This window comes from Lepisma saccharinum, chromosome 3 (genome assembly GCF_977018435.1).
Source record: "Lepisma saccharinum chromosome 3, izLepSacc3.1, whole genome shotgun sequence".
Classification (NCBI taxonomy): domain Eukaryota; kingdom Metazoa; phylum Arthropoda; class Insecta; order Zygentoma; family Lepismatidae; genus Lepisma; species Lepisma saccharinum.
Window position 1 is genome coordinate 109,171,575 of NC_139231.1, and position 24,816 is coordinate 109,196,390.

Here is a 24,816-nt window from a genome sequence, read left to right on the forward strand (position 1 = left end):
ATATAAATTTATTATTGTACATTAAACCTTGCGCATCAATAATATATTGTGCCATTTTCACTTTAGATATTCACAAATATTGTTTCTTAACCCTGGGCAAGCTCCGCTTCCCGTATAGGGGCTATAAGAGTTTTTACTAGTTCGAAATCATTTGAAATTTCACACAACACACTGTAAAAGTCTCTGTATCCTGTCGATTCCTCCTGTGCCTTCAAAGCATCACCTACATCTTCATGGTTAGCAAGATAAAAAAAAAAAAAATATGACTTGTATTGTCCGGATCCTGCAGATAACACTGGATTCTCTCGCACATCCACTCTACACAATTCTGGCATTCATTCACTCCGCCTTCCTCTTGGCAAATTATAAAACAATCGGAGAGTTGAACTTCATCTTTACCACGCACATCCTCGCACTCGTAAAAATGTTTAATAACGCAATCGTGGGCTAGTTGGTTGCCTTCATTTGAATAACAGCCCCAGCACGTAACGTACTTGTAAGGAGTATACTTTTTCAAAGCCTCCAGCACACAATCCTTATCGATATAATCGAAGAAACATGGACATATAAGCATCAAATCACTCATCTCTATGGGGACCTGCTCAATAACGTCAGTTTTCACTATTCGTTTCTTCCAATCGGCCCTACAGTTCTTTGCAGAGTACTTCACAACTGCTTCTCAGAAAGAACCTGCAACAATAACAATACATATTGTTAGTGTTATTTTCTAATATTTTTGTATAATATTTTATAAAAAACATCGCAGTGACAAAAGATTGGGGCTCGCCAACTGCTTGCGCTGGGATATCAAAGGAAACCTCCCGGCCTAGCATGGGAAAGCGCCTGAAATATCTGTTCCGTTCCCCAGCTACTGAAAAAAGAGGCTCGTCAGTGCCAATTTGATTCAATATGTTGTGAGCAGTCTCCCATAACAAGGTCGGATCAGAATATGGGTAATCATAGTAAATAACCACCCTCTCGCAAAAGTTGTAATATGCATTAATAATATCATCTGGAGAAGTGTAAAATCCCAGGGTTAAATGGGTTAAAATAGATTCGGCAGTACTCACCGCACTGATGTTGGACCTGGAGCTGGAAGCCATTCTTCGTTCGTATGTAGAATTGAGAGAGAGAAAGTGACAGAACCTGGAACAATAACAATACATATTGTTAGTGTTATTTTCGAGTACTCTTTGTATAATATTTTCAAAAATAATGTAAAACGCTTAAACTTTGTTTCCATGGCAGCTAAAAACAACTTGAAATAAAGAATAGTACGCAAAAAATATACTTACCAACTTAAAAAGCCTTTAGTTGCACTGCAACTCAGTCACGCTAAAAAATCAGCACGTCTTTCAAGCCAAACACTTGAGAACTCACATGGCCCGCTTCGTCTTCCGCTCGTTATTTATAGATTCTTAGACAAAAGGCCCGTCAATATAAGTATTATTTTTCATTACTCTTCTCTGATTGGTTGATTCATTTATTAAAAACCTTCTCTCATTGGTTAATATTTTCTAGCCTCTACCCAGGACCGTTCGAGCTCCTCAATTATACCAAACATGACTCACCAAAATGGCCGCTCGTGACGCCTTAGAATAGCCAAAAACGTGTCCTGAAAACGCATTAACTTCAAGTACCCCGACTGTATAAATCATCCGTGACTCTTATCCGGCTGAAACACATATATGAAGTACAACAATAGTGTTAGGTTAGAGTAAAAAAACGAACTCCATAATAGTGTCTTTTGTACATTAATGGAAAACCATTAATTCCAAACTCCCACGTGTGCATAAGGCACCCATGACTCATATCCGGCTGTAACGCATAAATAAAGTACAACAATAGGGTTAGGTTAGGGTAAAAAACGGAATACATAATAGTATCTTTTGTACACTAATGGAAAACCATTAATTCCAAACTCACACGTGTGCATGAGTCATCGATGATTCATCTCCTCCTCCACCCCCGACACGTGGCACTTGATTAATTAACAATAGCATCACCCCTCGCTAAGGAATAAAAAAGCCATTAATGTCAATTAAAGGGTCTATTGTTTGGCACTAAGTATTATTGATTCTACTGACATGTATAACTTTCATGTATGTACAACATATGTTTTACACATATTCAACATGAAGCGACGTAAAAAAAAAAAGAAAATACATGTGCAATATGTTAACACTTAATTGTGTACGTATACAAAGTTTCTTTAATACATACATATATAACATATTATTTAAATGTATTACATAATCAATTCATTCGCCTCATAACAGACCAACAGTAAGAATGATATAAATCTCTCAAATGTGCGTGCTCCTTTTCATCCAAACAATTGTTCATTCAGTAACAGTCTGAAGTACATAGTCGTTCTTACTTCTCTCTCTGGCAATTTACAATGCATTACAGAAAAGAATGATATTGCTCGCTTCGCTCGCAAGAAAATTTTTTGGTCCAAATTATTGCAAACTGAAAACAATATGAATTTAATACGGCGCCACGTTCTCTATTTTATAACTTTTATATTTATAATGTTCGCAAATTCCCCCCCCCCCTACCTACGGCTCTGAACTTTTACGAATTTACGAAATATTTTTTTTACGAAACGTACCTATGTTAAATCGAGGATGGTAATTGACTCTCTGTGCCCCCACCCCCTGCAGGTGCCTTTGGCCGTCAAGAAGAAAAAAGAAATGAATACATGAAAACTAATTCCATCTTGAGTATCATTTTGTCCTGCTACTCTTAGATTCTGCTAGCCTTGCTTTTATTTTACTTCAATGTTTGCCCTCTTGTCCCCCATAGAATTGATGTCTGACCAAGGTTTGGGGGTAATGCCCCCTGCCCCCTGTGGTTGCGCTACAGATGCTGCTGTGACATGACAAAACGCGAAGTGCACGGCAACTTCATCTTTGTTAAAATCCCCTTTCTGCTGCACTATCCCCATCAACGAACTGAACCATTTCTTGGCTACTCGTCAAAGTCTAAGATAGTACTTTACTAAACATGTTGCGTGGAACATACAGAACGTACTAAAACTAACAAGTAAACTACCAGTCACGATACAACTCGCCTTAAATAATTTCCCGAGCATAACCTGATGATATCTTCAAAGCACTTGAAATTTTTGTTCCAGTGGAACTTTGAGAAAAGAGGAACAAGTAGGTGGACAATAAAACCGTTTAACAACAAGGCCAAAAAAGAAGAACACTCTGAGCTGTAGGCAAATATCGAAAAAACATAAACAGGCCACTTAAAAACAAAATAAGAAACAATTCTTAACAACAATACTGACGAAATAAAAAAACAGCGACCTCAGCTCTTTCTAGAGACTGCCGACAGTACGGAAAAAGCCCGACCCTGTGGCCGAGAGTCGACCTCCGTGGCGAAGTGGTTAGCAGAGCGCGCTACAACGCCAGGGGTTCCGGGTTCGAGTCCCGGGTAAGGCATGGGTATTTGTGATTGTCTGTCCTGAAGAGTCCTGAGAAATGTAAATGATATGAGTGAATGTGATGGGGGAAGCTTCCGCTTAGGGGGCTTTCCTTTTAAATAAAAAAAAATAAAAAAAGAGGTTAGCACATCGCGCTGCGACGCCAAGGGTCCCGGGTTCGAATCCCGGTCGGGCTTGGTTGTTTGTGAATGTCCATTCATCAATTTCATCATTTCATCACTCATCCCCATCTTCGCAAATTAGCCAAGAGGCACAAAACGCGAAGTAAAATAAACTAAATCAATCAATCAATCAGTACGGAAAAAGATATGCGGCTTGTCTTTCAATGCCAAGCTGTTGAATGCAATAACAGCGGTCTCACTACAATACCTAACATTCGGGCGCTCAATGTGATTACGACAGATGACACTGTAAGATTTAATTTCTCAACATGTATTTTAAATAGAGGGTGTTGGAGGAGTGCGGAAGAAAATTAGGGGGTGCGCAAGCACCCCTACCCCTACGTCCTATATTAGATTCTTCCTTCGTAGATCTAAAAAGCTCCTTGGAGCATTTCCAATCAACAGCGTAAAAGGACTAGGTCTGGTTCTATACGATCCAAGTTGGCAACAGTCAATGTCGATTACTGCGATTTACTAACACACACCGAATGAACGGAATATATAACTGTTATCAGCCAATAAACTACACTTACGAAATAATATGCTTTATATGTATAAATATAATATATAATTACAATTATATCAATGGCGAATTTGTTCAGCTCAGCAAATGTCCATCCATTCGAAAAGCAAATTTCGAACATCTAGCGAGTCGAGTGTACTGGCAACTATGTTATCATACTGTTTAGGTTTTTTAAAGCGGCAGACGGTACAAAAGGTATGTGCAAGAATTGTTAACAGAGTGCTATTTTTTATTACTTTTAAGTACTGTGTATGAAACTCAGATTACTTTGGAATTTCTGATGCGTAGGGATTATTTACATCATTTATTTTGGTATCAAATTAAAGCAGAAGTAAGCTTTCAATGAAAAGAAATTCTTTCCGTAATGAGTCACGTGTGTAATGTCAAAGAAACTAGGAGCACCTGTTGAACAAAAATGTACATGCAATTTCTATGGTCTAAGTGGGAGAGATGGTTTTTAAGATTTAAATTGCAGGGTTCATTGTTTTTAAAATGTAAATTACAAAGTAGGGCTTTTCATTTTTAATAAATTTGTCAGTATTATTTGTACGTAGAGATAATTCGTAAATTGCAGAAACGTCATTTCCAATCTAGGCACATTCAATCTTACGTGATTTCCAAGAAACAAAAATGATTGTAAAAATTCAACGGTTATAACATTTATCATACGACAGCTTTTTATCATCATTTTTTATTTGTACTTGTCTTCGTGATTAGTGGTTTGTTTGTTGCAGTTTAAGAAGAAATTTAGAGAAAACAATGGCCCCCAGAAGATCTTATGTTAAAGTTGCCGAACCAATGGACCAGTGGCTAGAGTCACAGGGTTTTTATCGAAAACACACTGCAGGAGATGGGTCCTGTCTCTTTCGAGCCGTGTCAGAACAGGTAAATGATTAATTTGTGAGATTGTTTTCCAAGTGTCCATTTTAAATTTGTTGTGGAGTATCATTTTTGATCGGTTGGGACCATGTGAGATAGACGTCAGACAGTCCTCGATTCCCCCCCCCCCCCCAAGTTTTTCATGGAAAAATTGTCGTTTAGAAATAGTTTCTCAGAAAATATGTATTTTATTATGAGCAGTGGACAATGTCTGGCCTAATAAGGTAACACAATCTGATAGTAAACTGTGATTCTTGCCCTGTATGATATAATGTATTATAACTGCAAGTAAAAGCATTATAGTACAAGTAGGGTTGCCAGATTTCTAAAATAAAAGAAACTGGACATACAGATTATATAGGCATGGATATAGTTAAATTGATGGTACTACTTTACTATACCGGAGACACCTATCAATGATTTATTTCGCAATTTTTTACATTGCTAACGTACTATTCTGAGTAAAAATGTACTATCCTTCGGACACCTCTAATTTTTTCGTTTCGTCAATTTTTGACATTCATACTTACCTATCTGCTTCGCGGAACATTCCTGAAGGTGTAGAACATCTAGAAATTGCAAAATAAGCGAAAATAAGGCATTAGTTTTCGGAATGGAAACTGTCGATTTTCGCTATTTTTTTTGTTTCACAACCAAATATATATATTCCTGATACTACCACGACACCAAATTTTAACTATGTTTGCCTAACCTAACCACGTGCCAATGGTTCGTGGGGCTAGCGTCAATGGTTCGTGGGGCTAGCGCCAATGGTTCGCAATTATTTCCAATTTCTAGATCCTGATACTAACACGACACCAAATTTTAACTATGTTTCCTAACCTAACAGAACTAACCTATCCACGCACCAATGGTTCGTGGGGCTAGCTATTCTCCGTCGGAGATTTAATTTTCAACAAACAACATGAATTTCAGCTATGAAACATTCCCACATCACACAAAACACCTTCCCCATGTTCGACAATGCTACAGGAACTTATTACGGTAAGTAGTTTCTTCTGTAGAAATGAAGAAATCTGTCCGAAGGATAGTAAACTAGTACCGTACTAGTTTACTATCCTTCGGACAAATTTATTTATTTTTACAGAAGAAACTACTTACCGTAATAAGTTCCTGTAGCATTGTCGAACATGGGGAAGGTGTTTTGTGTGATGTGGGAATGTTTCATAGCGGAAATTCAACCATTGACACATAGCCCCACGAACCATTCATACATAGCCCATGAACCATTTCCGGTAAGGTTAGGTTAGGTAGGGTCACAATAGCTTACAATAGTTAAAAATTGGTTTCGAAAAAAATATGCGTAGCCCCACACACCATTCTCGCATAGCGGACCATTGACACATAGCCCCACAAACCATTTGCGGAAACGTACGTTCTGCAGTTACAAACACTTTTTTTTAAAAAAAAATGATTAAAAAAACGTGAATACACGTTAAAAAATGATCTGCGAAGCAGATAGGTAAGTAGAAATGTCAATAATTGATGAAACTCAGAAGTTATAGGTGTCCGAAGGACAGTAAACATTTACCGAAATCCGTCTCCGGCATAGTAAAGTGTTACCAAATTTATTTTTTAGAACATTTTTAAATATTACAAAATTAATTGCTGTTTAAAGCATTGTTAATCCCTAATTTTTAACATTTTGACAAAATATATTAATATTTGAGTGAACTGTTGGCGTCCCTTAAGAAGACATTTTATCCCAATGCATTACTATAAAATTCAGAACATGACCTATTCTCATTCACTTATTATATTTTTAGCTAAATACGGGACAAATGGGCATCCCTAGAACATTTTTCGGGATACGGGAACATTTCTTTAAAAAAGGGGACAATCTGGCAACCCTTAGTACAAGAAACACAAAATAATAATTAGGTCAAAAATCTGATATTCCCCGAACACCTATAACTTGTTCGTTTTGTCAATTTTTGACATTTGATCAAAGTAATTGCAATTTTTCGCATTACGAGTACTTCTTTCTCGTAGTCTTTTCGCTTGCCTGAGACCCAATATGGCACGTACACCTTCCTACATAATCGCACGTCGTGCTTGTGTTTTGTTGATTTTCATTCGTTATGCAGTGTTTCAACCTTCGGAACCCAAGAAATACCTGTGAACAAAGCTCATCTGATCCAATTTTTTCTTAAAAAAAACTTTTTCTCATTGTTTTACGAAGAAAATTGTAATGTTTCATGGTGCTATCTGTGAATGCTTTTTGGGGCTATCCGTCCCGGAATTGGTGGGTAATTTAAACTTTTTTTTTTTTTTCGTTTGAAATTTTTCAGTCCAAATTTCCCACCGACTTCAGGCTCCGCCCCTGGGGCAATTGACCTACCGCCCGCTGCCACGGCCCCGCCTCTGCTCCGGCTCCCTGGCTTTCTATATAGAGTCCCTGTTAAAGGCATGTTAGAAATTGGCCGGAGTCACCTGCCCCCAAATGAGCCCCAAACTTTTAAATTTGAAGAAAGCAGTTTCCAGGATACGGAAAACATACCTGAATTTCACCACGCATCCATGACACGTCATATTAGGCATATACCCACAGCCCATTCCTTCTAAAGAGTAGCTTACATTCACTGCCACATTTTCGACTTTCCTTTCTTCACGATCCCGTGTTCAATTAAATTAATAAATCCACTGGATCTTCCACACCCGGTACGAATTTCACCACGCATCCACGACACGTCATGTTTCTAACTTCCGTTGCAAACACAGACAGTTCGAAACGCTGGATACCCAATGAACGTGAACAAAATGCAATGTACCAAAGGTGTATGCACCAAACGCTATTGTCCGTCGGAGAATTAATTTTCAACAAAGAACATGAATTTCCGCTATGAAACATTCCCACATCACACAAAACACGTTCCAGATGTTAGACAATGCTACAGGAACTTATTACTGTAAGTAGTTCCTTCTGTAAAATTGAATAAATCTGTCCGGGGAATATCAGATTAGTACCATAATGGGTTTTGTGAGTACTACCATAGCTAACCTGATCATCACACAAGGAAGTAGGGTTAAAGGAGGTAGATATTTCTTTTCGGCCTCCCCGATGGCGCAGTGGTAGCATCTCCACCTTGTACTCAAGGGGTCCCGAGTTCGATACCTGGTGGAGGCACAAGTGGTTCGGATCCCACTTTAAACTGTAGGTCCAGTCCCGATTAGCCTTACTGTGCATCAAGTGGACTTAAAACACCAACTCACCATAGATATTTGTTTGGGAGAGAATCAAAACTTGGCTTTCAAACCTCTCTGTCTGGATGCTGGTAATCTTGAGACACCTTTTCTAGTAATAATAGAATTAAATTTTATAATACCGAAGGTGGATGGCCAATTACAGCAAATTTGTGTTCCTTCTAGATTGCATGAATTCCATTCATTGGCATGCCAAATTTTAATAAGCACATATTGTGTCATGTTATAAATCCAGGTATTCAATCAGGAATATTGTACTGTGTTAAAAGGATGTCTTCCTATATTTGAATTTGTTATTTGTATGTTTGCATAATATGCACCTCATAACTGTGCATTTTTCTCCTAGGTATTTTATACTCAGGTTCATCATATGCGAGTCAGATTGTCTTGCATTCATTACATTGAGAGACATGCAGACCAGTTTTCTCAGGTAAAAATTATTATTGTTAGTTTATACAGTTTTTGAATCTGTTCTAAAATATGTCTAAATTGGTTTTCAAATACTCAATATTGCTCAGATTTGATGTACAAAGTTTTGCAGTTAGAGACTTTATGGAAAATATTTTTTTCTTCTTTGAAGGAGAAGCATGATATTGCACTAAAACCAAGATCTGTATTTCCTATGATGCTTTTTTTCTACATTTTGTATGTATTATGTGTCAGAGCTGTATAAGCTTTATGTTCGTGTATTTACCTTACTCCATGACACTACAGCTCTTCAAGAACTCTTGATGTATGAAACAATCTTTCTCTATTTCTAACAAAAAAAAAATCATATGCTCTCTTGTGTCAGTAGTGGTATGTTGTAATTTTTCTTTAAGCAAAACCCCATATGTCTGTTGTGTAACTAAGTTCTATCAGCATTGTTGACTGCTAAAGTTAAAAACAATATAAATAATTTTCTTTTCAGTACTATATGCAAGTAGATTCACGTATGCAGAAGTAATTTTAACTAATGCAATTGTATTTCGTGTACTCTAAATGCAGGATATATTATATTCCTCATGTGGCTTTTATAATACCATATGTCAAAGGGTTCAAATACCACATGTCTTCGAGATGCGGCCCAAGTTCCTTTTTGTTTTATTGCCATTTCATCATGCTACAAATGCAATTTTTACATGGTTCGATTTAAATTTACTTCTGTTGACACATACTGTGGAGTTTTAGTGATTACTTAAGATTTTGTTCAATAAGTTATTTATTTCAACATAACTTTTTTTCTAAATCCAAACAGTGCTCATTACTTTTTAAGCAAAGTTGAAATGTTGTGTGACAATGATTGCCAAAATTCTACGGTAATTAGTCTTCCTGCTAGGAGAATTTGAAAAAAAAATAATCATAAAACAATCTGAACCATTACCCAAGATGTCATTAGTCTCGTCTAGTTGGCTGCACTTTTTGACACTCGGTGCACTGCAGGTGTATCCAGTGTCAGGGTGGTGCAAGGAAATTACGTTCAACCAACTAGACCGAAAGCGGTGTTCAAGTTCAGAAGATTCAACAAATGCCTGTCTGCTACTTTAATTGTTGATTTGGTTGATTAGGACGCATCACGTGACCACGTACTACCCTGCTTCAGAATGTAGTGCAAATGGTGCAGACAGCAAATCAACGAAGAAGACAAGTCAGTGTTGCACCATGTAACCAACTAGATGCGTGAGTGCAGAGAGAGTAAAAAAGTGCAGTGAACTAATAACTTCAGTACTTATTAGAACATTTACATTGTTGCTACATTTTTACATTTATCATTAACAATACAATCATAAGAAAATTTCATTAACCTTCCAAGGCCTTTTTCACATGTAAGCCTCTCTGTCCCGAGCCGATTTTGAGCAAAATGCAGAGTTTCAATTAAATGAGTGTAGATCGGAGGCTAATTGCCCTAGAGAGATGAGTGATATACCGTTGTACGCGGAATGAACCAGAGATTCAGACTATATGAAATTTTTGCAAATTCGGCGTATATGTGGCGGGGGGAGGGGCCTATCTCTCAAAATTCCAAAATTTCGGGGAAAAAAAAATTTTGTTCCCCCACCCTCCCCTCAAGCAAAAAGTACATGACAGTGTCGACATGTACATGGAAATGATCGCTAACATGTAAGGAACACAAACATATTTGCATTATTATCATATGACCAATGTAACTTGAGTTATACCCCCAAAAGGAATTGTCGGCACGCCACTCATTCAAGCTTCAAAATGCAGCGGTACCTTGAAATGACTTTAGCTCAGAGACTATTTGCCCTGGAGATATGAACGATATACCGTTGTACGCAGAATGAATCACAAATTCAGACGATATATAATTTATGCACATTCGGCGCACATATGGAGGGGGAAAGGGGGAAATCCCCTGATTTTTTTTTTAAATGGGGTTTTTCCCTCCACCTCCCGAAAAAAAGGATATGAAAAGTTCAAAATGCACATAGAAATTATCGCTGACATGTAAGGAACACAAAAATATTTGCATTATTATCATATGACCAATGTAACTTGAGTTGTATCCCCAAAAGGAATGGTCGGCACGCCACTGATTCAAGCTTCAAAATGCAGCGGTACCTTGAAATGACTTTAGCTCAGAGACTATTTGCCCTGGAGATATGAATGATATACCGTTGTACGCAGAATGAATCACAGATTCAGAAGATACATAATTTATGCACATTTGGCATATATATGGAGGGGGAAAGGGGGTAAATCCCCTGAAAATACTTTTTTTAAAAATGGGGTTTCTCCCCTCTGCCCCCCCCCCCTGGAAAAAGGATATGAAAAGTTCAAAATGCACATAGAAATTATTGCTGACATGTAAGGAACACAAAAATATTTGCATTATTATCATATGACCAATGTAACTTGAGTTGTACCCCCAAAAGGAATGAATGGTCGCCACGCCACTGATTCAAGCTTCAAAATGCAGAGTTACATTGAAATGACTATAGCTCAGAAACTAAATGCCCTAGAGATATGAAAGATATACCGTTGTACGCAGAATGAATCACAGATTCAGACGATATATAATTTATGCACATCCGGCATACATATGGAGGGGGAAAGAGGGGAAATCCCCTCAAAAACACTTTTCTTTAAAAAAAAAAATGGTGTTTCCCCTGCCCCCCGAAAAAATGTCAAAATGCAAAATTTATGCAAATCTGGCGTATATATGGAGGGGGAAGGGAGAAAACTCCCAAAAATTATTTAAAAAAATTGTCACCACCCAAAAAATGTCCTTGCACTTGGGCACAAAACGACACCTATGCACAACATTCACGGACGAAAAGCTACAACGTAGTGAAAAATGAGCGCCAATTCTTGCAGCTGCTTGAAATTCTATTTTTAGACAATGCTGGGTAACCCCTGTTGCCACTTGTGGACACTTGTGCTAGAAAAAACAAAAACAAAGGTTTCCTTCAGCGTGCTTCGAAATTCCATTCTCACAACGCAGATTCAACAACCAGTCTTCCCCCACCCCCTGCTTGCGCCCTCACGGAAAACTTTCATTTTGACATCGGATACTGATAAACAAGCTTCCTTCGAATGCACTTAGCAGGAGGGAGTGAAAAGCATTGCTTTAGAACAACAAAGCCGGTCTTCCTTTGTCAGCAAAAATTTGACGTTGAAAAGATCCACAAAAGAGAAGTACCTTTTCCTGCCTTTACCCCTCCATTTTCATGAAGACAAAAAAATATGCAAAAAAAACATTTCTGTTAAATACATGTGTTAGGAACAATATAAAAAAATAAAATCGAAATTCTAGCCAAAAATAGAAAAGTTATAACGTGAAAACTACGACCTTGACACAGCGTCTCGATAGAGATGCTTGGGACAGTGAGGGTTACATTTGGGTATCTCGTTCGAGATGCTTGGGCGGAAAAAGGTTAAGGGTGATTTTTATGAATACCGGAATTTGGGTAAAACATTGAGGAAAAACTTGTATATTGAAATTGGCAAATACTCCATTGTACAGATATATTATATTAATACCATGGTATATCCAAGGCACGCTTAAATTTTCAACATCCAAGAAGAAAAAAAGGGGCACCTTAGAATCTAAGAAATGTGGTATAAGAAAGTAATTTTTGCTATGGTTTTGCCAGGTGTGCACAAAAATGCATTTTAGGAACATAGTGGAAATGTTAATACTTTTTCATGTCTTGTTTGCTTTGGGGGCTGTATTCATTGATTTTCATGATCTTGCCACCATAGATTCAAGTCCTGTCTGTGCATGGGTGTTTCCCTTCATCAATTTCATCTAATCATCATTGCAGTCAGATACAACTGGTGGATAAGATGCTAGTTTTTCTTGTATGTACGGATTGCTTGCATTATAGAATTATTTTCCTGTAGTTTACGGTAAAAAAAAAAAATCTGAAATAAAAATAAAAGAGACTGCTTTTTTCACAGTTAAGTTGCTATATTACAACAATGTAACATTGACAACATCCATTATATAACAGATTCTTTTTGTTTAAAAAATTACTAACCAGTGTTATAACTGTATCTTTAGTCAAAATGAAAATAAATGTCTGATGAAAGGAGCGTGTGTTCTCCTGAAACGTCACAAAGAAAAACTGTTTTCTTATGCTTGTAATAACCGTAAACTACAGGAAAATAAGATAAGATGCTAAATTAAAATATCGTTAGCCTTCTTTCACACATAGTAACTGCAGTTGGAGCTTTTGGATGAATTCACTTGTGGGCACAATTAGTTCAAAGTACTGTTCCTATCTTTCCCCTTCTTAGTGCACCTTCTTATTTGACAGACACCATTATCTTGTTCTTCTTTCCTATTTTTTTTCTAATTAGGAATGCACTTTTTTACCTCTTAATTTATATGGTGGGGATATTGATGCTCTGATCTTCCATGTAGCTGCATGTTTAGCATGGTCCCGTTTGATGCACACATTCCTGGGTTTAGTCCCCAGTGGAAGTTCCAAAATTTTGGTTTTGATCTCATTAGGAAATTGGGAAGCTGCTTTAAAACTGATAGTAGCATATTCCGGTCTCAAAATCCAGTGAACGGTGGCGATGGGACTTGTTGCCCTGGCGAGGCATCACCAAATGGAAAGCATTGGTCCTCAAAACTCTGTTGCCTGAAAATGTTTAAACGAAGTTTAGACCACTGTGCCAGTGTTTGCGAAGTGCTCACAGCCGAATGTCGGCACTGTAGTGTGTCAGTGAATCAAGCGTGCAAGTTTCCGTAACTAGTTTAATGAGTAATTTGTTTACTTAACCAATTTATGAAAGAAGGTGCTGAAAGTGGCCACCTTCATTGACAAGATATTTTTGAAACCTCTTGATGAAGTTACCCATAACTTGGTGCAGTTTCCATTGATTTATGTTTGTAATTTCTTTGGGGATGTTACGTTTCAGTTCTTTCAGGGTGTGTGGATTTTACTTACATACATCATTTTTTTAATCTACCCCAGAGATAAAAATCGCATGAAACTTTTACATGTGGGAATCTTGTTTCAAATCGCCTTTGAACTTCACATGCCGATTGAGTTATCACATATTCATCATTAATAAATACATGATGTGCAGTAGAAAAGATTTACTGAGCCATAACACACTTTGCAGTTGAATATACAGTGGAGAGTCGATTTTACGTTTTTCAGAGGACCAAGCTGAAAGAACTTAAAATATGGGAAAATGTAAAATCGGAGAAAATTTTATAACATTTTGCTACGTTGGGACCATGAAGATTTAATGTATAATGTGGGAAAATGTAAACTCAGGGTTCCACTACTAGAAAAACACAATACGTAATCACTTAACAGTATCCTGTCTGCTTTCAGGCCCTCTGTAAAAATATATTTCTGGCCCCCCTCGCCAGCTTACGTTAGTGGGTGTCTTAATAAAGATGTATCAAAGGTGACTAGCTTCAACACCACCTTTTATAAATCTGGTAAGTAAATCACTTAAATTACGGAAACTGTTGTGAGCTTGCTGCGACACACTACGATGCCAACAAAATGGCCACGAGTGCCTCACTTGCTGATAGTGCAAACACTGACGTGGAGGTCTACATTTCATTGGAATGTTCTGATGTTATTGTTGTCTTTCTTTTTTTACATATATCTAACATTTGTTGTATGACATTCCAGTTTGTTGAGAGGCCATTGGAAGATCACCTCATGCAGTTGTACAATCCAAAAGAATGGGGAGGACAGGTGGAAATGAGTGCCATGTCTCTAATGTACAAGTATGTATTTCTGCTTATGTGTGCCTACAAATTACCCCTATCATGATTTTCATTTATTTTTCTTTTACTTTGTGTAAAAAACACTACAGTGTTGCTGACCAAGACAGTTTTATTATGCACTGAAAACACTTCAGCAACTAGTGTTTTTTAATGTTGAAACATGGTTTAATAGTGTTTTTTAATGTGGAAACTGAATTTGAATAGAGAGTTGTGCTCAATCCATCTCGGGGATGACTGTTTGCTCATTAAGGAGACACTGTTGTAAATTTATTTTAGTAGTTCAGGTTTTAAAACCCCATAACTTTTTGTGTAATGATTTTACTATATAGTTTTTATGTATGTTTCACCATCAGCTTTTAGTGCAGTCAAAATAGGAAAAATAAAGGAACTAATTCATAACAAGCTGAAATTTGGTATATAACATATTTGTAACATTAATAACAACGTACCAAAAGTTCCCGGCGATCACCTGTATGCTAAGTCCGCCATATTGAAAAATGGGGGACAGTGAAGGTTTTAACGAATTGAAGGAATATTGACAATAACTTGGTGTTTGATATATACATATATTTCTTATGACACTAGTAACATCAATTACAACATATTAAATTTTCTGGAGATCATCATCATATTTGTGATCATGGTAGGTAACGGCACCATATTGGAAGCACGGCGTATAATTTTAATATTTCGCATGAGAATTGAATTGTTTGTAACAAAATGGAATTTGGCAAATGTGTTTGGTATGTATAAGGTATGCTGCTAATATTCCATAATATTTGCCATCTGATCAGGCAGGATGTTGTTTTCACGTGTCTCGTTCTGTTCACAACTTAATGAGATTGTCATGAGTGTAATGCACACCTGTAGGTAAGACACCACAAGAGACATATCTGAATCAAAGAGTTCCTCGCTTTCATTGTCGTCATGTTATTCATCGATGTCTTCTCCATTGTCTTTTCTGGAAACACTGAAAACAAGAATGGAATACTTACAGGAAACACCTTGACAAGGGGGACATAATCTAAATCTGAAACATCTTAAGCCTGCTTGCATGCAACTACGTTCTCCATTACAATTTTTGGTACAGCCTCATGAAATTAAATTCAATATATCATTTGGAACAGGATTTCAATCATGACTTCCTTTTTGCTACAAAATTCTCTTGTCTGAAGCTATTGAGAGACATCTCCTGTTTGGATGCACCATAAAAGACTTAAAGAGGAAGAGTTCTCGAGCTTTTGCCATTGAATTTAAATTTGAAATTGACAAGTGTTCGTGGAACTTCACTCAGTCTTGAAAAGGGCTGTTGGAACTGTGAAATTATGCAAAACGCTACTCAATTGTGCTAGAACATAATAATAATTATTACTTTATTACTATTATTACATTACTATTTCTAGATGGTTGTATTTTATCCACACCAAAATCTTATTTTTTTATTTTGGTTATTTTACATAACCTTTTTTGGCTCTACGGGTAACGGACAATGAATGAGGAACTGATGAGATGGCACAAACGTAATGACACATCCATGCCTTACTAAGTAGAACCTCTGACTTTGTAGCATGGGCAATATATTTTATACAGTACATATTTTTTTCTAATAGATGGGAGGGGAGGTGACACCCCAGCATAAGCGTTGTTACCTTCAATTATTAAGGAAGGTGTACTGTATAATTCCCCAATATGTTTCATTGTTAATAACAAGAAATTTGCTGAGACTGAAGCAGGATAGTTCAATTGCAAAGGAAATAATGCACTTAATTTTCTATACAATTATATGGGGACAGACATCCAGAAGGGAGTGCAAGGATAGCTGCCAACTCCCCCCTCCTTCCCAGTAAATGAATGTTAACCTAAAAGTATGTATGATTTCAGTAACAATAATTTACATCAATAATTATGGGGATGCAGGAACATGATCATTTTGAAATGTAGGGGTGTTTTTTGAGGGGGCAACACTATTACAAGGTAATATGGCTTGTATCCCTCCATGGAAAAATACCTAGCTTGCCCCTCCCTGGAAAAATCTGCTGTCGTCCAAGATTAGGGGCAATTTCCCCCCAGTGTGCATGCCCATGCCCCCCTCACTTCCAGAGAAAGTCATTCATCAGCTACTATTAGATCAGTGTGTTTTAGCAGATCTGGTTTCCCAAGGAATAATCTCCCGATTTTTCAAGTCTGACCTGGCAACACTGCCTCGAGCCCCAAGAACCGAAGGGAAGATGCGCGAATGCTTTTGACTAAAGGCTCTTTTCCTTGTGTTGATCTGTAGGGTAGTTTTATTTACCATGTGCCTTACCACACAGTAATTGTAATAGCATTTTTGTAGGTTAGTCGCGTGTTACTCACAAATCCAGAATATAAAAAAGGAAAGTCAAAAATTGTACTTACGTATGTGAGTATAGTGCTCTTATTGTAGAACGACGTTTCAGAGATTGACTATCTCTTTCCTCAGGTTCGTATAAAAAACTAAGTACTTGACATAGTACTGCGTCAAAAATGTAATATGAGGATTGTGGTTAAGGGTTGGTTAGGATACATTTAAAATATTAAGTTTTTGCTATTAGAAGTACGTAAAAACCAAGTCGTTCCCTAAAAAAACTTGTACAGCAGACCTATTCACAGGTAAAAAAGCTAAAAATCTAAAAAACCTGCACGAATCACAATGCAACCTGCAGGTTTGGCCTTTCCTACCCAACTGTGCTTCTCAATCCACAAGAAGGTCAATTCTCCACGAATGTTTCCCCTCCCCTTATTACGTCACAAATCCAACGTAAATTCACGTTCCTCTCTTGCAGCTTGCATAACTTCCGGTGTGACGTGGAAACCGATATTGGGTTCAATCTTCCAGGCTTTGTCCCATTTTTTGAGGAAATTGATCCACCCTTCTTCCAAATTTCCTTCGTCCCTATTAAGATTATTCTCCCCCCCTACAAATATCCGCTGTTTCATACACGTTTCTTCCTAATTTCCTCCCCTCTTTTCTCATTATCTCTTTTTTTGCGATTCTATGCCCACTTTCCAAAATGCGTTCTGAGAGACCCGTTTTGGGAACTTTTTCCCTTATGTCCTTTTCATGCTCGCTCCATCTTTTACCCATATTTCGGCCCGTCTGTCCTATGTACTCCTTCCCGCATTGGCATTCTATTCGATAAACCCCCTTCTGTTTTTCCGGTATTTCCCTAGTTGTCTTTCCTTTCTTATAATCGGTGAAGTATTTTTCTACATTCTTTGGTGCTTTCATCCCGCAAACGATTCCAAAATCTCTTGTTATTTTTCCGATTTTTTCCGATACGGATTGATGGTAAGGGATGCCAACGTACTTTACCCTCCTATTTTCGATTTTTTCCCCTTCTTTTTGATCCCCTTCCTCTTTATTGGTTTCTTTCCTAATAATTTTCTGTGCTCTCTCCGCTATCTTATCCATTTCTCTATATACGTCTTAATAAGGAATGCTATAGATTACATTTGGAAGTTAGTGGGGAACTAGACGAAGTGACGTGGAACCGCATTGAAGAGAGACACTTTAGAGCTGTGGAAAAAGCCAAATTTAGGGATAGTAATACTATAGAGAGGAAATTGATTAAATTAAAATTGAATAGGAAGGATAATTTAGAGAATAAGAAACAAAAAACAGAGGAGTTGGGAAATAATGAGAACATTTTAAATTTAACCACCCATGAACCACCTAAAGAGTTGATTAGGATTATGAACAAGGGGCAGAAATTTGCAATAGGGGTAGAGAAACTTGAAAAAGAAGAATTCATAATAGCAGCAGAAACGAACAACTATTGACGAAAGGGAGGATAAAACTGAGGTTAGACAAAGGATATGTAATATTGTGGAACAACACTTGCAAAAAGAAATCAAAAAGGAAACGAACATGAAAAAGGGAGATAGAACACGGAAAGAGAAAGTAAACGAAAACCTAAAACGTGATTTAAAAAATGTAAGAAAATGGGTGAAGGCGAATAACGTATTTCTAATTAGGTCGGATAAAGAAAACAAGATGGTTATCATGGACAGAGAGGAATATCACCAAAAATTAGAAGATAGCTTTAAAGTTAACGATTTTGAGAAAATAGAGAAAGACCCTATTAATAAGATTAGAAGAGAGATCAAAAAAGGGGTAGAGACAAGCATTACATTGGGCACAAGCGAAAAGAAAATCCTTATTAAGGAAATTAAAGTTGGCAACATACCAATTGCTTTTGGAATACCTAAGACACACAAACAAGGCATACCACTTAGGCCTATTATACCAACATACGAACATCCGGGATATGGGCTAGCAAAAATGCTGGTAAAAAGAATAAGGAGGGTAAATGAGAACACCCAATATAGCGTTAAGAATGCCGTAGAAGTTAAAGAATGTATAGAGAATCTGGAAATTGATGACGAGGATACAATAAGTAGTTTTGATGTTATTAACTTATACCCAAGTGTACCGAGGGGGCGGGCGGGAGATTGTTTACTAAGGTGGCTGTTAGAAAAAGGAATAGACATCCTAACTGCTTGGGAATATGTACGATGGTATAACCTTGTAACGGAATATAACTTTTTCTATGTCAATGACAGTATTTATAGACAAAAAGAAGGCTTGGCGATGGGAAACCCCATTTCTGGTATAGTAGCGAGCATTTTTATGCACTTCATTGAGAAGGCAGCTTTGGAAAAAACGAGAATGGGTATTAAATATTATGGGAGATACGTTGATGATATCTTGATTATAGGAAAGGGGGTAGCACTGAACATGGTATTTGAAGAATTAGAAAAACAAGACGAAAGAATAAACTTCACTAGGGAAAACTTAAGCGATGGAAAAATCAATTTCCTGGATCTTAGTATCTTGAAAGAAGGGAATAGGATTAGAACAGGAGTACATCATAAACCCCTATCGGGGAACTTATATATTAACAAGGAATCGGCGCACCCCGAAATAACAAAGAAAAACGTATTCCTTAACTTTTTTATTAGGGCCGGTAGACTATGCAATAATGGAAAAGAAAAAGACAACGAAATTCAGTGGATAAGAAAAACAGGATTAAAAAATGGATATACAAATAGAGAAATGGATAAGATAGCGGAGAGAGCACAGAAAATTATTAGGAAAGAAACCAATAAAGAGGAAGGGGATCGAAAAGAAGGGGAAAAAATCGAAAATAGGAGGGTTAAATTTAAAATGTTCTCATTATTTCCCAACTCCTCTGTTTTTTGTTTCTTATTCTCTAAATTATCCTTCCTATTCAATTTTAATTTAATCAATTTCCTCTCTATAGTATTACTATCCCTAAATTTGGCTTTTTCCACAGCTCTAAAGTGTCTCTCTTCAATGCGGTTCCACGTCACTTCGTCTAGTTCCCCACTAACTTCCAAATGTAATCTATAGCATTCCTTATTAAGACGTATATAGAGAAATGGATAAGATAGCGGAGAGAGCACAGAAAATTATTAGGAAAGAAACCAATAAAGAGGAAGGGGATCAAAAAGAAGGGGAAAAAATCGAAAATAGGAGGGTAAAGTACGTTGGCATCCCTTACCATCAATCCGTATCGGAAAAAATCGGAAAAATAACAAGAGATTTTGGAATCGTTTGCGGGATGAAAGCACCAAAGAATGTAGAAAAATACTTCACCGATTATAAGAAAGGAAAGACAACTAGGGAAATACCGGAAAAACAGAAGGGGGTTTATCGAATAGAATGCCAATGCGGGAAGGAGTACATAGGACAGACGGGCCGAAATATGGGTAAAAGATGGAGCGAGCATGAAAAGGACATAAGGGAAAAAGTTCCCAAAACGGGTCTCTCAGAACGCATTTTGGAAAGTGGGCATAGAATCGCAAAAAAAGAGATAATGAGAAAAGAGGGGAGGAAATTAGGAAGAAACGTGTATGAAACAGCGGATATTTGTAGGGGGGAGAATAATCTTAATAGGGACAAAGGAAATTTGGAAGAAGGGGGGATCAATTTCCTCAAAAAAAATGGGACAAAGCCTGGAAGATTGACCCCCTCCATGTAGGACTGCCTTGACGGGGCGAGGGGGCTTAGTAGGGAGGCCAATTTCATCTCATCATTTCACCCATTCTTCATATCCATATCACGTTTTTCACCATTCCATCACGTCATTCATCTCCATATCTTTGACCTCCCTATTAAGTAAGGTAGGGAGGTCATTTTCATCTCATCATTTCACTCATTCTTCACATCCATATCTCACGTTTTCACCATTCCATCACGTCATTCATCTCCATATCTTTGACCTCCCTATAACTAAGGGTCCTGCTAGAGGAGACAACCTCGATAAAAAACCCCTATCCCAAGGTGTGAGTTGCACGTGCCGATGGGACAGTGTTGGCTGCAGGGGTAGGTGCAGTCGCGAACGTGGCCTCGGGGATTTCGGTTTGGTCCTCGAGTAGCCTCCATTTTTGGGGGTAGGCCTTCCTCGGCATAGAGGGCATGTCGAGGCGACAATTTATGGACCCTCCACAATAAATCTTTTTGTATATGGGTACAAAAAACAACTCAAACGGGGGGAAACCGCCAAAACGAGCGCGGCCTTCGAGCCCGCTTCAATTATTGGAAAGGACAAGTAACGTGCCACGTTATCTTGTGATTAGTATCGTGCAGAAGACCGAGAGTAACGATGAATCTGCAACAACCAAGAAACATGGAGCTGCTACACTAAAGGACCTGTCACCATTTCTGATAAAGAAACAGCTAGACTACGCCGCTGGTTCAGATGTACCAGAAATAAAAAAGCTTCGAAACGGGAGTCTACTTATCCAGACCAGCACAGATCGCCAGACCAACAACCTTTTAAAGTTAAGATCTTTGGGCGACTTCCCTGTTAATGTTGAACCTCACCGTCAACTTAACAGTAGTAGAGGTGTGATTCGCCACTGGGATCTGTTAAATGCTGAGGAGGAAGAGATTCTTGAAGCACTCTCAGACCAACATGTCACCGCAGTGCAGCGAATAAAGACGCGGAAGTCCGGAGAACTGGTACCAACTGCTTCACTTATCCTGACTTTTCAAACGACCACTCTCCCAGACAGGGTACGGGCTGGATATTTGAGACTCAAAGTCCGTCCGTACATCCCTAACCCGATGCGTTGTTTCAAATGCCAGCACTTTGGGCACACTCAGCCTTCCTGCAAGGCCACTACCGCCCTTTGTGGTAAGTGTAGTCTGCCTGAGCATGGGACCGAACCTTGTTCTTCTGGTCCCAAATGCATTAACTGCCAAGGCGAGCACCCAGTCTGGCATCGTGACTGCCCCTCTTTCCAACAAGAGAAGAAAATCAGAGAGTTGGTCGTCACAGAGAAAATCTCAGCTGGTGAAGCAAAACAACGTCTCCGCGAAAGTATACGCACCACTTTACCTGTGCCATTCGCTACAGTTGCTGCAGCTGCTCTGACCCGTCGCAGTGTGGGTGTACAAACCAGCGACGTTGCAACTCAAACAACAACGCTTCCCGTAGTAGCTCGTCCTGCTTCGCGGAAACCAGCAACCACTCCTCGCTCCACAGAGAAGAAGTTCAAGCAGGTGCACACTAAAGAATATTTTCTAAAGTCCAGTAGCTCTCCAGTCAGGGCGGCATCGACCACCCTGAAACTTAAAGCGCAGCTGAAAGCTGCCCGGCGGGCGCTAAAAGCACCCGCCCCCACTCCCCCTTCATCCCCTTCGCCCTCTGTGTCCTTACCCGAGGACATGATACAGGACGAAGCCGCGGATGAAGAATTTATCAAGGTGACAGGGCCTAGAAACAGAGTACGCCTTAAAAGGTAACTATAATACCTCCAGCTATGGCTTATTGTCTCCAATGGAACCTTAACGGTTTCCGTACACATCTCGAGGAACTGCAAATCTTAATATCTGAATTTGACCCTGCCATCATATGTCTCCAAGAGACACATTTTCGTCCAAATGAATCAGTGATTCTAAACGGATACACGCTTTACCGCACCGACAAGCTTCCTGAGGGTCGTCGTGCACACGGTGGTGTTGCAATCGGTGTTCGAGATACCATCCACTCAACACCAATCTTTCTCACCACCCCCCTCCAAGCTGTCGCCGTGCGGGTCCATCTACCACAGCCAATATCTGTGTGCTGTGTCTACATCACAAGGGAGGAGCGATTCTCTCTTGAGGACCTCCTTTGTATATTCGAACAACTTCCGTCTCCTGTAGTTCTTTTGGGCGATTTTAATTCCTACCATCGTTTGTGGGGCTCCGTTCGTACAGAGCCCCGGGGTCAAATTGTAGATCAATTCCGTGAGGCATCAGGTTTAACTTTGCTGAATGATGGAACTCCCACATATTTCAGTCCTTCCTCTGGCACATATTCTGCGTTGGACTTGTCCTTCTGCAGTCCCAGCCTTGCTCCTACCACATCTTGGAGCGTTCATCCTGATCTCTGTGGGAGTGATCACTTCCCTCTCATTCTTACTTTCGAACATCTTCAGCAATCACGTGAACAACACCCTCACTGGAATCTCAGTCGGGCCGACTGGGAAGCCTTCGAGCGTGCAGTGGACCTTGAAATCGATCTTGCGTCGACTTTGCCAGCCATCGACGCCTTAGATATATTTGTGTCAAGAGTGCATGATGCTGCAAGCACCTCCATTCCACATCCCAGTGGACCTGCGAGGCGACGCCCAGTCCCCTGGTGGACTGCGGAGATCGGTGCAGCCATTAAGGACCGCGATCATGCCCTAGATCGATTCAATAGGAACCACACTGCCGCAAATCTCGAGCAGTTCCGCATTAAGCGTGCCCGTGCCCGTCGGCTTATTCGAGCCAGTAAGAAGGCGTGCTGGGTCCAATACGTGTCTTCTCTGACGAAGCAGGCTTCGTCGAAAGCCGTTTGGACCAAAGTACGTCGCATCCAGGGGGGTGCATCTACTCCTCTGAGCGCTCTGGAGCACGATGGGACGTTGTACACAGATTCCGGAGACATTGCTAATATCTTGGCCACGCAGTTTTCTGATGCGTCTAGCTCGGAAAATTATGAACCACGTTTCCGCCGTGAGAAGGACCGTCAGGAACGACGCCCTCTCGTTTTTCGAAGTCATAACACCGAGCCATACAACTCTCCATTCACTGAACGGGAGTTCGATCAGGCGCTTCGAGATTCAAAGAATACAGCTCCTGGAGTGGACAAGATCCACTATGAGATGCTTCGTCATCTGCCCATTGGAGCCAAAAATTTCCTTTTGGCGGTATTCAACAGGCTTTGGTTGGAGGACTCTTTCCCCACTTCCTGGAAAGAAGCTATTATTGTTCCCATCCTGAAACCAGGTAAACAACGCACCGCAGCCTCGAATTACAGGCCTATTGCCTTAACTAGCTGTGTGTGCAAGTTGATGGAACGCATGATCAACAAGCGTCTCACCTGGTTTTTGGAGGAAAACTGCTTGATAAGTAATTTTCAATGTGGTTTTCGCTCCAACCGTTCCACACTGGACCATCTGGTTCAGCTGGAAACACACATTCAGGATGCATTCCTCAACAAGGAACATTTAGTTGCAGTTTTCTTTGACCTCCAAAAAGCATATGACACAACGTGGCGTTTTGGCATCCTAAAGCAGCTCCATTCTTGGGGCGTCCGTGGCCATATGGCGTACTTTATTAAAAACTTTTTATCTGATCGTTTCTTCCGCGTACGTGTTGGGAACTCCTTTTCGGATCTTCACGAACAAGAGAACGGTGTCCCGCAGGGCAGCGTATTAAGTGTGACTCTGTTTGCCATAGCAGTGAACAGTGTTATGGCAAGCATTGTTGCCCCTGTACATGGTCTTCTGTATGTAGACGACCTCACGATCTTTTGTCGCTCACGGAATCTCGCGTCAGCTTCTCGTCAACTCCAACTGACGATAAATCGTTTGGTTGAGTGGTCCTCCCAAACAGGTTTCACCTTCTCATCCGAGAAATCCGTGTGTGTTCACTTTTGTCGTCAACGTACATGTCATTCCGATCCTGACCTGTACATGGGGAAATCTCCCCTGTGCTTCGTGAATGAGGTCCGCTTCCTGGGCCTCATTTTCGATAATAAATTAACATGGCTACCTCACCTTCGCCAGTTAAAGTTCTCTTGTCTTCGAGTTCTCAACATTTTACGCGTTTTATCTCATACTTCTTGGGGTGCTGATAGGACGGTATTGCTTCGCCTATACCGTGCACTCATCAGGTCGAAGCTAGATTATGGATGTGTTGTGTATTCTTCTGCTCGCCCATCTAGACTTCGCATCCTAGACACCGTCCACCATGCTGGTATACGTGTGTGCACTGGTGCCTTTCGGACCAGTCCAGTCGCCAGTTTGTACGTAGAGGCATCTGAGCCATCGCTGTCTCTGCGAAGAC

The 24,816-nt window shown here is 39.4% G+C and overlaps 1 protein-coding gene across 2 annotated transcripts in view; it reads left to right on the plus strand.

Moving 5' to 3' along the window:
* Window positions 1-4,256: 4,256 nt before the first annotated feature.
* LOC145985297 (deubiquitinase otu-like) overlaps window positions 4,257-24,816 on the plus strand; it is a 72,469-nt gene continuing 51,909 nt past the window's right edge. The window contains exons 1-4 of one of the 2 annotated variants that reach the window (XM_083119140.1): window positions 4,257-4,333; window positions 4,873-5,023; window positions 8,589-8,672; window positions 14,350-14,447. In XM_083119140.1, coding sequence (XP_082975266.1) covers window positions 4,898-5,023; window positions 8,589-8,672; window positions 14,350-14,447 — 308 coding nt within the window. In that variant the 5' untranslated portion in view covers window positions 4,257-4,333; window positions 4,873-4,897. Of the gene's footprint in view, window positions 4,334-4,421; window positions 4,556-4,872; window positions 5,024-8,588; window positions 8,673-14,349; window positions 14,448-24,816 lie in introns of those variants that run through there. The other variant, XM_083119141.1, reaches the window with a different exon arrangement.